The sequence below is a fragment of the Parus major genome, chromosome 2 (assembly GCF_001522545.3).
Source record: "Parus major isolate Abel chromosome 2, Parus_major1.1, whole genome shotgun sequence".
Lineage (NCBI taxonomy): Eukaryota > Metazoa > Chordata > Aves > Passeriformes > Paridae > Parus > Parus major.
Window position 1 is genome coordinate 90,849,051 of NC_031769.1, and position 15,889 is coordinate 90,864,939.

At 36.0% G+C, this 15,889-nt stretch overlaps 1 protein-coding gene across 2 annotated transcripts in view; it reads left to right on the forward strand.

Annotated features, from left to right (window-relative positions):
- The window catches only part of LOC107200768, a 20,139-nt gene extending 5,001 nt beyond the window's left edge, over positions 1-15,138 (forward strand). Inside the window, exons 7-18 of one of the 2 annotated variants that reach the window (XM_033512179.1) lie at positions 311-447; positions 2,288-2,410; positions 3,887-3,929; positions 4,831-4,944; positions 5,312-5,426; positions 5,574-5,582; positions 7,432-7,477; positions 7,768-7,827; positions 9,903-10,010; positions 11,000-11,096; positions 12,114-12,311; positions 13,105-15,138. In XM_033512179.1, coding sequence (XP_033368070.1) covers positions 311-447; positions 2,288-2,410; positions 3,887-3,929; positions 4,831-4,944; positions 5,312-5,426; positions 5,574-5,582; positions 7,432-7,477; positions 7,768-7,827; positions 9,903-10,010; positions 11,000-11,096; positions 12,114-12,311; positions 13,105-13,184 — 1,130 coding nt within the window. In that variant the 3' untranslated portion in view covers positions 13,185-15,138. The remainder of the gene's footprint in view (positions 1-310; positions 448-2,287; positions 2,411-3,886; positions 3,930-4,830; positions 4,945-5,311; positions 5,427-5,573; positions 5,583-7,431; positions 7,478-7,767; positions 7,828-9,902; positions 10,011-10,999; positions 11,097-12,113; positions 12,312-13,104) is intronic. The other variant, XM_033512180.1, reaches the window with a different exon arrangement.
- Positions 15,139-15,889: the final 751 nt, after the last annotated feature.

Here is a 15,889-nt window from a genome sequence, read left to right on the forward strand (position 1 = left end):
CCGCAACTAATGGGCAAAAAATTCCATAGGTGAGACAGAACAAAAGGAAGAACGCCCAACCCCCAACATGTGGAAAACGTAAGACATCCTAAAAACATCAGTTTTATATCTTTGATGTTCAAAAGTCTAGTCACCCAAAAGATAAAATATCTGATGGTTCTAGAAGTCTTCATTGATGTATTTGACATGCAGTAGTAATCTTTTCCTTATATGTCATCCCTTCAAGATCAGTTCTTTTGCAACCAGCATTGATGATTTGTTCCAGCAAACGTAAAATTCCCTAAGCTATTTGCGTTTTATTTCAATACAGGACTTAATTACATAATAGAATACCGAACAAAAGACAATGTTCCTTTTCTCTATGAATGTCAACTATGCTACTGTAAAACAGGACTGAGTAACATGTTCATGCATGTTTGTGGTTCCAAGCACAGACTGGCATACTTGGTAAGTTCTTTTGTTTGATTGTTTTAATGTAATAATTTAAGGAGAGAATTTTTTAGTCATATTTTGATTTTGTTAAAAAATCAAAATTAACGTTTTACATTAGCTTTTGTGAAAATCTTGTATTGCAATTGTGCAACTGTGATGAATAGACTTAAAACTCTTATCATCAGTGATCTGTATGTCTGTCCATAGTGTCCATTGCTTGAAACTGAGTTTAGTTTATTCTGTTTCTGTCAACCAGTAATGAAATCTATGGCTAAAATGGACTAGAAATAGATGTTTGACTGATTTTTGTATTATGTCAACAAACAGGATCAGTGAAGAAAGTATTCCATCTTTGAGATGCTTTAAAAGGAATATATTTATAAATGAACGTGATACGTATTAGATAATGTGATACATATTAGATTATTAGATACTGTGAGTTGGAATCGGGTGGGGGTATGTGGGTGGGGTGGGAACCCAACTCCTATTCTGTTTTGAGGCTGGACAAGACATGTCTGTTCTGTTGCTTGTTTTATGACAAAGCTCTTCAGGTTCATGTCAGCTCACAAACATTCAAACACATTATCATTTCCAATGTGTTTAGAAAAATGAGGCTCTCCAGTCTTTGGGTATTTGCTTGAGTCTATTGACTTAGGATGGGCTTTAACAAAACTGAGAAAGCAATAGTCTGAAAAGTATTTTGATACTTCCCATAAAAGTCTCTCAAAACTGGTATTATATTCAGCATATCTTAAAGTCATAGCTGAGTTCACACAGTATTTTGGGGCAGCTTTAGGCCTAATGTTGGGTGTGCTGCTATGATTCTGCAGTGATGTCTTTCATAAACACCGTGCTGTTTCTGGTCATTAATTTAGACGTATATGCTGAGTTTTGATGTTCTCAGCTATTGCATTTCTTTCTTACTTGGAACTATTTCCTGCAATTCTGAATCTTACACTTGTTAACTGCATCTCTGCTAAATTCCTAAATACTATAAAAATATAATAATTTATGAAGGATAACTTTTAAGTTGTGAACCTGAGCTGGATTAACCCTAGGTAGCAGAAAAAGGCAGGAGACTAAATGACTGGAATTTGTTCTGCTGAAAAAGGAGCCTGGGGATCCTGGTGGATAACGAGCTCAGGATAAGTAGTATACCTTCATGTCAGTGAAGGCTAGCAGCAAGCTAAGCTCTCCTAACAAGGGTACAGCCAGTAAATCAAAGGAAGTGATTGTTCCCCTGTTCTTGATCCTTGCTAGGCCATATCCCCAGGGTATTTTGTTCAGTTTTGTGCTACTGCAAAAAGGAAGCTATTTATGAAATTGAGCTAGTCCGGTGGAGAGCTGCCAAGATAGTCAGGGGGCTGAAGCACACTTGTACTATGAAGAGAAGTTAAGGTAATTGGGTTTCTTCTGGCTGGAGAAGAAGTGTCAGAGTGATCTAACAGTATCCCTCCAGTACCTCAGAGGAGGTTATTAAGAAGGCAGAGCCAGACCCTTTTTGGAGCTTCTTGGCAGGAACATAAATTCAATCAGGATTTTCCTACTCGACATAAAATTTTTGCTATGAGGGCAGTCAAGCATTGGAGCAGGTTGTCCAGAGAAAGGGGGAAACCTCTCTCTCCAGATGTTTTTAGACACAAGCAGGCAAAGCCTGGTGCAACCAGTTCAGCATTCAGTGTCAACTCTGTTTTGAGCTGAAGATTTGGCTTCAGTTCCCTAAGTTATTCTGTACATAACCATTTTAAAAAGTTCTGCTATGTATATGTAGAAGTTGATTTAGCTCCCATGATTATTAACTGTGCTAGATCTGGAAAGAGTTTGTGTGACTTAAGGACTTGCATTTATTTTCTAGAGACAACATTATCCAGAGATAGCACAATCTGATGAAGTTAAGGGTAAAGGCTCTGAACTGAACAAAAAAGTTAGGCAAGTTGGATTAACAATTGAGAAGAAAGAAGGAAGAAAACAAATACAGGTATGTTTCTCTTAAGAATTCCAGAAATTTTATATTTAATAAAGAAACAAAGAATGTAATTTCCAATATGGTTGGAAGGTAGGAAAATACTGGTTTTTAAAACTTTATTACAGGTGCTTTTTGTCATTTTAGTAATTCTTCCAGGATTATTCTGGACAATATTTCCCTGAGTGCATAAGTAATTCAAAATATATATACTAATATTTAATCAGTTCTCAGCTTTGTGTGTAAAATAAGTTGTTTCTTTGTTGCTAGGAAACTGCCTTTATAACTTTTCAGAATATTTTCTGCTTTGTGAGCAGCTTGTGGCAATTCTCAGAGGAGCCAGGTAGAATTTCTGATAGTACAGATGGAAGTGTGGGAATTCTCAGGTTGACATGAGATTATCAGCAGTGCTATGGGATCACAGAAGTGCCATAAGCTTAAATTCTTAGTGAGCTGCACCCTTAGAAATATATTCTTGTGGAGAAATCTTCATATTGCTCTCTGTTGGTACTGACAATGCAGTATTATTTATAATACCTTTATGTGGACAGGATATTGGTGAAGTTTCTTCTCAAGGTGCACCTTACCACCAGCTGGTTCATGACAAGCTTATTGAGGTGCTTACTGCTCTTCATGGTGCACATTAAATTTGTTTTCTCCATCAACTTCAATTTCTGTTAGCATCCTGCTTGTTAAGCAGTGTTTGTTGACAAGATCCCTTGTTAATGTTACTTAATGTGCATAGATGTCTCCTTCCAAAATGGAGTTCCCAAGGTTCCTATGTTAAAGCTGGCAGTGTTATGCCCATCTGAAAAAAGACCTGTGTTTCTTTCTGCGTGATAGTTTCACATTTAGGCTCAAGAGCTTGTTCTGAAGCTATCCTTTTCTGATAAAAAAGCACGTATTGAAATACTGTAAGATCAAGTTAAGAATGGATGCTGTAGAAGGGAGAGATTTCAGATTATCAAATCCATTCTGTCTGCATATCCTTCATTTCTAACTTCTGAAAAAGAGGTCAAAAGAAAAGCAGCTGACTGTTGGCAGCAACTTTTTCATTTGACCTACTTAAATTTCTTCTTGACTTGAGACTGTTTATTTTATTTGAGATTTATGTTCATAGATATGGAAATATTTACTTCCATCTATATCTTCTAGACATTTTTGTTTTTCTAGGTAGTTTATTATATCCATAGCAATCCATTCTTGATTTAAGGAACTTTTAAACAAAACGTGTGTAATTTTACTCCTATATCTTCTGAAACCAGCTGTTTAATTTTGGTTTTTTTCTAAGCTCTAGAAGAAATTTATTTCTGGTAAATAAATGTCCAGGTAACTAACTTATTGACTTTTTGAATATCCATTGAGGGATTTGCATATGTGTCTTACACTACTGGTCATACATTCTTAAAAAAAATAAAATTAATGGTGATGGAGTATCTTAAAAATATTTTATCCACAAAATAACGAACATACATGGGTTTTTATTTTTAGGTTGTTACAGGTGTTCCAACAATGAGAAGGAAATGGCAAGAATGTAAGTGTGCTCAATGGGATGCAAATTATCCATTTCTAGTTCAGTCCTCCTTTGATCTAAATCAGACCAGGGTAGTCTCTGCGGCGCCACATACTCACAAGCATTTTGGTGAGCTGGACAAAAGGAGCAGGTTGGGGCTCTATGCTAGTAGTTAATTTGCAGTACAGAAAGCCACACAGAATTCTTAAAGCACAGTTGTAGCTCTTATCTCTGGAAGAAAATTTTCTGGTTTACTAGCCATTGATACTCACAAAATTGTAGGAATGTGGTATCTTTGAGATTTCCCCACTCAGTTTAATGTTTTGAAATTAATTGCACTACAATGTTGTCCAGGTGGACAGACTGAATGCCACTTGAGGAAATGGCTAAACTTTGCTATGATTCTCATTGCCTGAAAAATAAAGATTTGAATTAAAACTAATGTACTTAATTTTATTGTATATTAGCATGTAAATGGTACTTTAAAATAGCTCAATAGAAGTAATGAGGTTAAATTAGCAGTGTTCTACTCCAAAGGGGAAAAATAGCCATTTTGAATCTAGGAAAGTGGTCTGAAATAAGTTGAGTCCTATTCAAATTAGATTTCTCGACTGTAACCCATTGGTAAATGTGTCTTACTTTGCATGCAACTTTGTGACACTCTACTACATTTACAGTATTTATGTATTTTAGGAAATGCAAGTATGTAATTATAACCAGGCTATAAAATAGTTTAAACTTCGTTGCTGATTTGTAGTTCGTATTTAATATGCTATTACATAGTAATGCTTGTAAAATTATTCTTGGTGTTTGTAAGTACTATTGCACAGAAACAGAGCAAGGTGAAATTGAAGTGCAGTAGTATAAGCACCCATTATCAAGATAATGTCCATTGTGCTACATTTCAAGCATGTTTGTTTAGTTCCCAGTGCAGAGGACAGCCCTTTAAAAGCTAAAGTTCAGCATGTGGATGTGCCCCTTAGTAATGCAGAAAAAACAGATAATGAAGATGGGAAACTGACAGACCCTATGCAAGGTAAGAGGAAAAAATTATTTCTTTATTGTTTGTTTTTTTTAACTTTCACCAGTGCATGAATTATTTACTACTGTATGTGCCTGTTCATGGCTTCCACAGCTGAGTTATAAAGGTGAACTTGCACAGTTGTGTGGTTGGCCTTGGGGTCTGTGGCAAAGGAAGGAATAATCCCAGTGTTTGTGAAGAAAATATTCTATTTCTATTGATTTTTTTTTAGGTTCCATTTTTATTTTACGTTTTCATAAGATACCTTACCTCCACCTTTAGGTTTTATTGATGTTGTCTTTAGAAGTATTCTTTGTTTAGAATATTTTTAAAATTAAGACACCGGAAAAGCATTACTTAATATACTTTTTTATTTTTTTAGATGAAAATAATGTTCAGGAGGAGAATGAAGAAGGGCAGAAAGAACAGGCAAAACCAGATGAAAACTTTGAACCTAATAATGCTATTGAAAGCAGCAAAGTCAGCAACTCAGAAGGGTAAAAGAAAAAAAACCACCACCTGCAAACCCATTTAAATTAATGTAAAGGAAAATGTTGTGCATGATCATTGCTTGTAATGGATTTGCATACCAAAATCCATGTCTTCTGAAACTGTGCTCAGCTGTAAACTTCTGTCATCAACAGAAAGCCTGTGTATGTAAAGTGACCTCAGACATTGCTCTGGATGCAGCTGGCTTTTGTATTTAACTGTTGTCCTTAAGGTATAATTGTCACGTGCTGTTCAAAATATTCAATAAGAATGTTTCCTCATGGCTTAAAACTGCCTCTGTTACAGGTTCGTGTCAGGTAGTTAGGGTGGTATGTGAACTGATTTTGGAAGGGAAAGACAGCAATCAGTTGACAAAGTTGGGGTTTCTTCTTTACAAATGATTGGAGGAATACTAAGTGTTTCAAAGGAGCAGCTGTTTTAAAATGGTGAAAGTGTGCTGGCTGCTTGTGAGCATCCTATTAGTAACAGAGTTGTGAGTTGAGTAACTGTCAGCCTTTGTGTAAGGAGGACATCTCCAGCATTGGTCATCTTTGTGTAGCACCAGGAGCCACAGGAGGGCATTTGATAAGGGATACACAGGCATCAACCCAAACACAGGACTTATATTCCAACAATTTAGTTACTTGTTTTTTTCTTAATGGTGTTCCCTTGGAATGTGTTCTAAGTTTAAACCAGTAATATCTCTCCAGGACACGGAGGGCTAACATCTTTTGCTTGTTCATTGTTAAAGGAGAAATTTTCATGCTCCTGAAGTACATTTTTTCAGACTTGCCTCTCTAGAGCAACCATTATGGAAAATGATCAGCTGAAACCAGATTCAAGTCCAGGTTTATGAATCTTTGTGTTTACTTACTGACTTTCAAATAACTAACACTTCTGAATCAGAGCTAGTTTGCGAAAACATGAAGAAGAATAGGAAATTAATAAAAGCTCAGCTATCCACCTTTGGAGACGCTGAGGTGTATGCCTGGTACTGATCTTCACTCTGCAGTCTTGTACTTTTAAGAACAGCATCCTTTGCAATCACTTAATGTTTTTCTTTTAATCTGGCTCAGATGGATTCTGGCTGACTATTAGCAGACAGGTGTTTCAGTGAGAGACTGATTTGGAAGTTAATTACTAAATTAGGACTTCAGCTTCTTCCTTTACTATTTTTTTGTGAGGCTACTGAGAAGGTATGAACTCAATATACAGTGTCTTAAAAGAATTAAGATCAGATCCTCATTGACAACTTGTTTCCACTTAAAGATTCTGCAATGTCTGTCTGAGAATTTCTATGACACCTCATTTCTTTATAGTTAAGTTTCTGAACAAACAGTCACCTGAAGATGTAAATTATTTTATCATCGTCTGCTTTTACTAATCTTTTGATTCCTAAGAAACATTTTAAGGCAGAAGAGGGCTTAATCTTGGCAGCTATGTGGCTTTGGTTAATTTAATAAACACCCAGCTACTCTCAGCCCTGATTCCTGGGCTTGCAAAGGGATGGAATGTATCTGTAGTAGTTGTAATGGCAGAACAGCAAAATATGGCACAGAAGTGTGTAGCCATACAAATAATTTTATGCCCATTATTTGTGTTACTGCATTGTAAAACACTGATTTTTAATAGCTGAATTTTATAAAGGCAAGTTTGTGAAGTGCTGATAAAAATACAGCTGTAATTAGGAGCCTTGTCTATGTGTACAATGTGTACAAAAATCTTACAGTTATTACCACCAATGTCAAGCTTTTTGTTAACTCTCGGTTTTAGAGCTTATGTGCTAAATAATCACACTAAAAAAAAATCCAAACCACATGAATAATTTTTTATGATGATCTGGGATGACTGGGATTTCTCTGAGGAAATAATATGTGAGCTTTCTTTCAGAGTGTGTCAGAACTACTGTAGTAGTAGTAGTGTGTCAGGAATTTAAACTGATTATCAGTTATTGGCTGGCTACAACTTTTTGCTGGATCAGCCAACTGAATGTTTTATTTATTCTATTTTAAGGTGTGAGACCAATAAGCAATCAGAGGAAGAAAACAAGGAAGCTCAGGTGAATATTTTTCTGTTAATGGGTTACTACAGTTTCCAAATAGTTGGTGAAATAATTGATATATAACTGGCAATGGTGTTTTCTTATTCAAATTAATATTACTCACAATAAATTAGCTACAAAGTTACTAATGCAAAACTATTAATGAGCTTTTTTCCTACTTTTTTATGAAAATCTATGTAACATTTCATAATGGTACAAACAATTTGAATTTTAGAGTAATCATAATTATTATTTGTGTTTACTGCATATAATGGATCTCAACACCGCTTTCTTTTTATGTTAAACAGCAAGAACTTACGGCAAATCCTGAAGAATTCACTAGTCAAGAAGAACTTTTGGGTTATTTGGTGAGTGTTAAATCTTACCTTGCAAGATAATTTTTGGGAAAAAAAATAAAAAAAAAAAAGTAGTCACTGGTTTGCTAAGTCGAAAATGTAGCAAGTAATGAAAGGCAGATTGTAGGCACTCTGGTGATCTAACAGATTACCATTTTACCAGAAGGCAGAATTCAGAACAAAATGAATGTCAGTGAATTTACAATGTGTCTATTAATTTTCAAGTTTCTAGACATTGTTTTTGCCAAAGTACTGGTCTACTGTCAGAGGAATTACTTGCATTGAAAATTCTTTTTTTTCAACTATATCTTAGCTTCACTCCTTAACTACATGTTTAGGTAATACTACCTTTTTAAACTTCTTTTCTCCTTTGTTTCTATAACTGGTCTATTATTTTCAAATGAGGAATTTGGAAAGATGTAATTCAGTAATGGAAAGAAGCAGAATGAAGACAAATATCAGAGATATGTAGAAAGGAAAGAAGGGGTTTTTAAGAAATAAAATGCAAGCTGTGTATTTAAAACAGGGCTTTCCCCCACTGCCCTTGCCCAGAGTGCCGTAACTGCAAAATCTGCCTCTCTAAAATACATGTCAGAACACCAGAATTCTGTTCAGTTGTTGAAAATGTGTCCTATGTACACATGCACAGCAGTGATACAGTGAATAAGCATGGCAAAATGTTAGTTTCCATTTGTTAGATGTATCAACAACAGTTGTGGTCTTGCACACAGAAATAGTGATTTTCATAAAAGCACTAACAAACTCCACAGAAATCTTTACTGATAGCTGCTTTACTGATCTTGACTGAGTTGCATGGTAATTCAGGCTCTATTGGCTAACCATAAAATGTTTTTTTCCTTTTTTTTATAAGGAATTTTTAGGTATAGAGATTACACCTTGTTAATAAAACTTGAATTTGTTTTGAGGCATCTTCTTGCTTAGTATGATTGTCCTCTGAGAGGAAAAGAGGACTGTTGGGAATGTGATTGGAACAGTGTTCTGTTTTGAAAAGTGTGAAGATTATTTATTTTTGCATCTACAGTAATTTTTTCAAAAGCTGCATTGTGTTTCTATTGTTGTTGGATTCAAAGGTTTCTTCTGTGGTGAAAAGTAATTTTACAGGTATCTTTTTTGCACTTGCTGTTTGCATTCTCTAAAGCTGTCCAATAATTATCCATGCTATATTTCTTTTATTACCTCATAGCAAAGATATTCTTGCCACAATTTAGTCTTTTTTTTCCAGCTAGCTTCTGACAAGATCTTAATTAAGTACAATTTGTGCAAACCAGGAGACAGAAATACTGTTAGTGTTAAAAATGAAATACAATCCCTGTTACGCTGTCCCCTAAGTTTTTATTACTTATTTTCCATTGTTTTCCATTGTCTGGTGTGTTTAAAGGTGTTTGTTTCTAATCCAGAAGACTTTGACCTGTTAGGACACACCTGGAGTTCTGTTTCTTTGTCCCCAAGAAAGTGTTCTCAGCAGAACTTTCTAGGTGTAGACACAAGGGTGGCATATGTAGCCCTCTCTGTGAGTGCTGTTGGTGCTGGAACTTGCTTCCCTAGTAGAGCTTCACAGCTTCAAGACTGCTTTTTCCTCAGACTTCTAGGGAAAAATAAGGTTAATGTAAGGCAAGGCAGCATGTATTTTTAAATTCAGTAGCACTCTGGCTTTTTGCTACATTCTAGAGAAATAGGTTATGACTATATTGCCTCAGTGAAGGTGTACACATTCATTTGTTTGCAGATGTCTTGGCAGGAGATCAAAATACTTAAGGAAAAGTGTTATCTTCTATGTATTTCCAGGCATATTTTTGTGTTACTCCTTTTCAAACACAAATAATTGTGTTGGGTAGCTGCATCTTCCTTCTCTTAGGATTCTCTTTCATTGTACCTTCCTCCCCACATTTATGGGTTTAAAAATAAAAACTGTATTTGTTTTGTAATTCCTTCCAAGTCTGACAGAAGGGTAGAGACACAGAGAAAATGAGGTGTCTGCAGGTGTTGTTTATAAATTTTGATACTTCAGTTTTTCTGAGGAAGAATGTTTCATGGTGTGTTGTTTTGTTTTGTTTTTTTAACCCTAGCAAAGTTTTGAGATACTGAATGAAGATGATGCTTCATTTATCCTGAAAGTTACACAGACTCTCACAAATGCACTGGTGGAATATCGTCAGCAGGCTGTATCAAACAAAGTAATGAGGATTTTGTTTTGGTTTTGTTCAACAAACCTGTAGATTACTGTGATTGTGTTTTTATTATTCAATAAAACAACAAATGATGTGGAGACTATATTAGAGACTGTATCTTAATAGTTTCTGTGTAATGGTGCTTGCTTATGTTTTTGTTTATGATGGAAACTAAAAATCATCTTGTCACTTATTTCTCCTGCTTTTCCTTACCTCGAAGTTTTTCTGCTACTTTTGCCCGTTTTTAATTCTAACTTAAGCTTTTCTCATCTCTACTGACTTGCCTAACACTCCTGTTCTGTATCCCATTTCTATTCCCAGGCTTCACTTCATTCACATTGTAATCATGCATCAGTGACATGACTTTTTTTCCTGATACAACTTACGGTCCCTAGTCTTACTCTTTGGACTCTTCTTTCTGAGGTTTCATTCTTCTTCCATTGTTAGAAGCCCAGTTCTTCCCCTCTCTGCCATTACTTGTGACTGACTTAGCTTTACGTAGGCAGTACATATGGAGGTGTCTTGAGTTCATCTCTGAGGTTGTTGACATGTTACAAAACTATGAAGTTCTAACTGAAATAGTGAAATGACTTCTAACTTAGAAGTTGTGGAAGACCAAAATGTTTTCCCACATTAGCCTTGTTAGTATTCTAAACTGTGTTCTTTCAATTGGTAATTTTTTAACTAAATCTTCTATTCTGAGTATAAAATGCTTCCTTTTTAGATCTGACAAGTTGAGAATTAGGCTTAATGAGTATCACTTCATTTCCTAATGCAGAGCTTTTTCAGACATAGAGAGATATGATGGGCAGCATATACACAGGAGTTATTTGCCCTATGATTTGCAAAGAAATACTTGATTTTGCAGATTTTGTAGCAGAAAAATTGGTCTTTTATTTGGTTTGTGGCCATTAAAAATGTAGTGGCTCGTTGTTCCAACAGGTTATCCTGATGAGATTTCAGACCCTTTTTTTTTTTTTTTTTTTAATTCATAGGACCACTTAGATACTGGATATAATGGAGAAGCAGCACTAGAATATTCCACAGAACAACCTGGCCTGCCTTCAGCAGATAGTAGTGACTTTGACACTGGTAATGTTGGCTTTGCAGTCTTTAGTGTGCTTTAATCTTAACACCAAACTTTGCATAAATGATAGTAAGCCTTTCTTCCTGCTTTTCTAAAAGCCGTGCTTAAGAGAATAGCCAGAGAGACTAAAGAAAATAAAGCCAGAGTCAAGTAGCATAAATGAATAACTTTTGGATTTTTTTCCCCATCCTCTACTTTTATTAGAAAGAGAAGACTATTAAAACACATTGATCCTGCTTAACTGTAGGATCTGGGAAGAAATTGAGTTAGTACCAACTCTGTCAATCCTGTGTTTGAAGGCAACTGTTTCTGAACAGACTTTCAAAGTCTTTTTGGCTTTTTTTTTTCCCCCCAATATTTTTTTCCCTTCTTGATGGAGGGAGATGTTTCCTTCAGGTTTAGTCAAATCAAGTTGTTAGTAGAAAGTTATGTGGTAGAGGATGGATAATTGTCTTTAGTACCTGAATACTCCAGCTACTTGGCCTCAGTACGTCTGATTAATTTTTTTCTAAGAATCCTGGACTTGTTGGAGGTCATTTTCTTCTGATAGAAACAAATGGCTGTTTTTCTTAAACCTAGGAAGTACAATCCTATGCTTGGAAAGACAAAATACCCATAATACTAGTGAAGCTATTTTGTGTGACCTTTTTCTTTTTCTGTACAGTGTCAATTTTCTAGTTTTTGAGAAAGTTTAGCTTTTGAAAACCTCAATTTTTACAATAGTAATAGCAAAAATTGCAGTGACTTTGAATATAATAGATGTGAAACTTTTATTCCATTTTTGTAAGCGTAATGGAAATAGCTTTCACCTACCTCCCTATGCTTCTCTAGGATTTTCTGTAACGAAAGCATTCCTGACTCTTGGTGGTTTGAAAATGTAGCAAAGTCAGATGTGAACCCTACCAGCAATGCTGCTGTGCCAGACTGGAAATGCTTGTTTTGAAAAATCCTCTCTAGAGAAATAAGTAATGAAGGCCCTTCAGAATCCTTTCTTACTGAAAAATAATATTTCTCTTCTTTAGACTACTCAAGCAGCAGATCAGCTGAGCAGTTCTTACCAGTCAATGAAGATGAACCCCAGAACTTCTCAACTGGCTCTTTGGAAATAGCATACGAGAACAACATCACAACTGAATTTCTGAACAGTGTAAGGAACATGAATGCTGAGGAAGTTACTGCCACCCTACACAAAATAGCAGCATCAAATCCAGCTTTCAGAGGTAATTTTCATTATACATGTATACACAAACACACATATATATATAAAAATATACATAACACCATTTTTTAGCTCTGTGAAATATTAAGGATTTATATGGGTCAAAGAACCTTGAGGTATTAAGGAGGGCTGAAGAGACTTCTTTTTTTCCCACCCTTTTTCAGGATCCAGTTTAGGAACGGTAAGTCAGAATAGCTGCTTTCCCATAAATGCACTAATAATTGCTGAATTTTTTTTTTAAATTCTTCTCTCATTTTTGCAAAGTAACATTTACATGGCAAGAGACAGTAAACTACAACCAAGCATATTGTTATTAGAAAATTAAAATCTTCTCTGTGCTATTAGTGGAGAAATGTGAATTGTGAATACCAACAGTGAAGAATTTTTTATTTACTAGGTCCTGAAAGAAGTGTATTTGTACAGTAACATAGAAATAATAATGAATCAGAAACAAGTAGTCTTTCTTTTGCTTGCAACTTTCTAATGAGTGTCAGCTATTAAACCTTCCCACATCTTCAGTCAACTACCACTCTCTTTGCAGAAGTTTCCTGTGTACTCAGAATGTGTTTAGGAATGATAAAGGTTAAAAAAAGAACACTAAAGATGAGTACATTGTAGAAAAGTTACAGTTTCTAGGCACAGATTGTTCTCAGTTAAGGTATTTTTCTTTTAATAAGGAAAGATCCAAAACTTATCTCAGCATCTGAATGTTTCAGTACAACTTGTTTTTAAGTGAATTTTATCATAAAATTGCTTGTTTTCTGATTTTGTTTGTTTGTTTGCCTTTAACTAAGGAATTGATATACCGAATGTTATAAGGATCCTGACTGAAAGTGGAACTCTGAGAGGACCAAGCAATGGCAGCACACAGTGACATTTGGTATTTAATAGAGATATTATGTGGGGACTAACAGTGGTCAAATAAGAGATTTTTCGGCTTCGGGCACTAGCTTGAGCACGTGGGAAAGTCAAGTACACAACACTCTCACTCTGGCCTGAGAAATCACAAGAAGGAATCCAAACAGTCCTTGGAGAGGGAAAACAACCTTTGCAGGTGTTGTTTGTTCCTTGTTCCTTACTTGTAAGAAAGGGTCAAGGGGCAATGTTCCTAACTGTCCCATGATGGTGATGTTTTAGTTTCATGACCAATGAGAGTTTTACCTTTTTGGACCTGCTCAGAACTGTTTATAGAAGATCTGGAAGAATAAAACTTGCACTCTTTTGCAACTAAGGCTAGAGAGTCTGTGTTGTCACTTCACCGTTCCTAATACAGTGCAACAATGTTATAGCAGTGTTTACTTTCTGTAAGTTTATTTTACTTCATTTTACCTCAGTGGAGTTATTTTGTTACATTTAAGTTTTGTACAGTGTTTTTCTTTAAATTATATTCATAATTAGGGTTTGATATTCTTGTTATTTATTTCTCCATTTAGCTGAAAGTTCTGTATTGTGGAAAGGTTGTAAAGCTCATGTTCATTCTTTCCATCTTAAAACAGCTCTTTAAAACAGGTAACTTGTTTTTTTCATTATTATTAAACACTGCACATTGACAGTCTGATCTCTTCTTATTGTTGGTTCTTTTACAAAGAATTATCAGCAGAATGAAATACTGCACTCAGCAAAACAAGCTCATCCTACAACTAATAATTGGAAGTTATTCACTGTCTGTTGGGACTGAGTAGAAAGCCTTTGTAATCAAAAACCCTTTCCCATATAAGGGTTACTAACAGGTCTCAACATTTTTTTTCTTAATGAGATGAAAAATAATAATAAAAAGTCAGCGCTGTAAGTCTCATGCTGAGATGAGAAGTGCCTGGGTTATAGCCGATTTGGGGAGCATAGAAGCTTCAGCAAAGTTAGTGGAAGTTAGGTACGTTTTGCAAATTTAGAGATATATCCCAAGGTGTAACCAGGCTCTGGCTAAGAGGCACTGATGTGGTGGTAAAAGCATCTTTTGTCATTTATCCTGCTCATACGAGAATGAAATGAAAGCTGGTTTATATTGTCCTTCAGGCTCCTTTAACATTATTTTTTTTCCAACTAAAGTAGTACTGGTTCTGACTGAATGTACATGTCTATATATTAATGACTTCTACTTTTGTAGGAGGGTGAAAAAAACATTTTGGATGGTTAGAAATTAGTTTGCTTGGGAAAAAATATTTTTTTTAAGTGAAGCTGTGTGAGTAAAATTCACTTCCTGCTTGTGATGCTGGGTAGCATTCATTGGTTCTAATTAAAGCTCTTCAGCTTTGCAGCCAAATACTGGTGTAATTTAGACATGCTGGGGCCAGATGGCAAATGAACTTTTTAGTGTTAACTTATATTTTTTTTGAGATCTGGATGGAATTTGAGAATATTCATCCTGATGGTTTCACATCTCCATACCATGGAATGCAAGATGCAGTAAAACTAAGGTAACAAAGAAAGCAGCAACAAAATTTATGAATTTGATTATATGAACAGACCCAGGGAGGAAAACAGTTTACAGACAAATCACTGCTTTAAAGAAACTGAGGAATTTCTGGAATGCACCTAAATCTGTTCTTATCAGAGGCAGAGATGGAACCAGAGTTCTTACAGTTCACTTACTTTGTATAGGAAATGTTAATGCCTGCTTAATAAAGGTGAATTTAGTCGTAGGAATGCTGAAAATATAAATATCTTTTTCCTGTTTGTTTTCAAGGTGCTGAACTCTGTTTGTATTAAAACAATAAAACCAGAATATTCAGCTGTTGTCAATGGCCATGTCTGAGACAGCTTCTTTTTCCTCTTACTGTGGAATCATTCCAAGTGGAAATAAAGTTACAATAAAGTTGAAATAACTTGGATTTGAGGTGGATTTTTTTTGCTTGGGTGCAGGAGGGGCATGCTGAAAAAATAAGACCCCAAAATCTGTAGTACACAGACATAAAATGGTTGAATGGTGTGCTGCAGAATGCTGCTGTACCTCTCAAAGACATCTAAGAAACCTGAACTGGGTAAGAGTCACCAAGTGTGTGCTTCTGGAAACACAAAGAACGAAGTCCAACGTAGTTAATGGGGGTTAGGTGTCCTTCCTTTAGTTCTGGCTCACCTGTGGAATTTTTACCCTTTAGTTGCGGGGAAAACCTGATTGATGGTACTTAGTGGTTGCTTGAGAGAGTTCGGCTGGGCCCAGAGGGGAAAAGGGGCAGTAAAAAAGGAAGGCAGAAGCAGCTTGCTGGTTTCTTCAGCTTCAGAAAAAGACACTTTTGCTGGGAGCTGTTGCTGCGGAGAGAAGGGAATTCGTCATCCAGACAGAGCTGCTGCTTCTTCATCTTCCTTCTTTGTTAGTGGACCAAGCACCCCCTGTCCTGCCGGGACGTGTGGCAGTGCCAGCCACCACCGCGGAGCTGCTGATCCACCTCAGCCACCGGCCCAGGATCTCAGCTCATCCCTGCTGTTCCAGCTGAGCGTTCCTCAGAGCCCTGCAGGAGCACCGGCAGTGCCCGCCCGAGGGGTTTGTGAAGCAAAGCTTCTCCTCCATCCCTTCCCATCTCAGCCGAGAAAGCTGTCACGGGGTCCCTGGTTCTGTTTTCTTGCTAATGCTGTATTTATTGT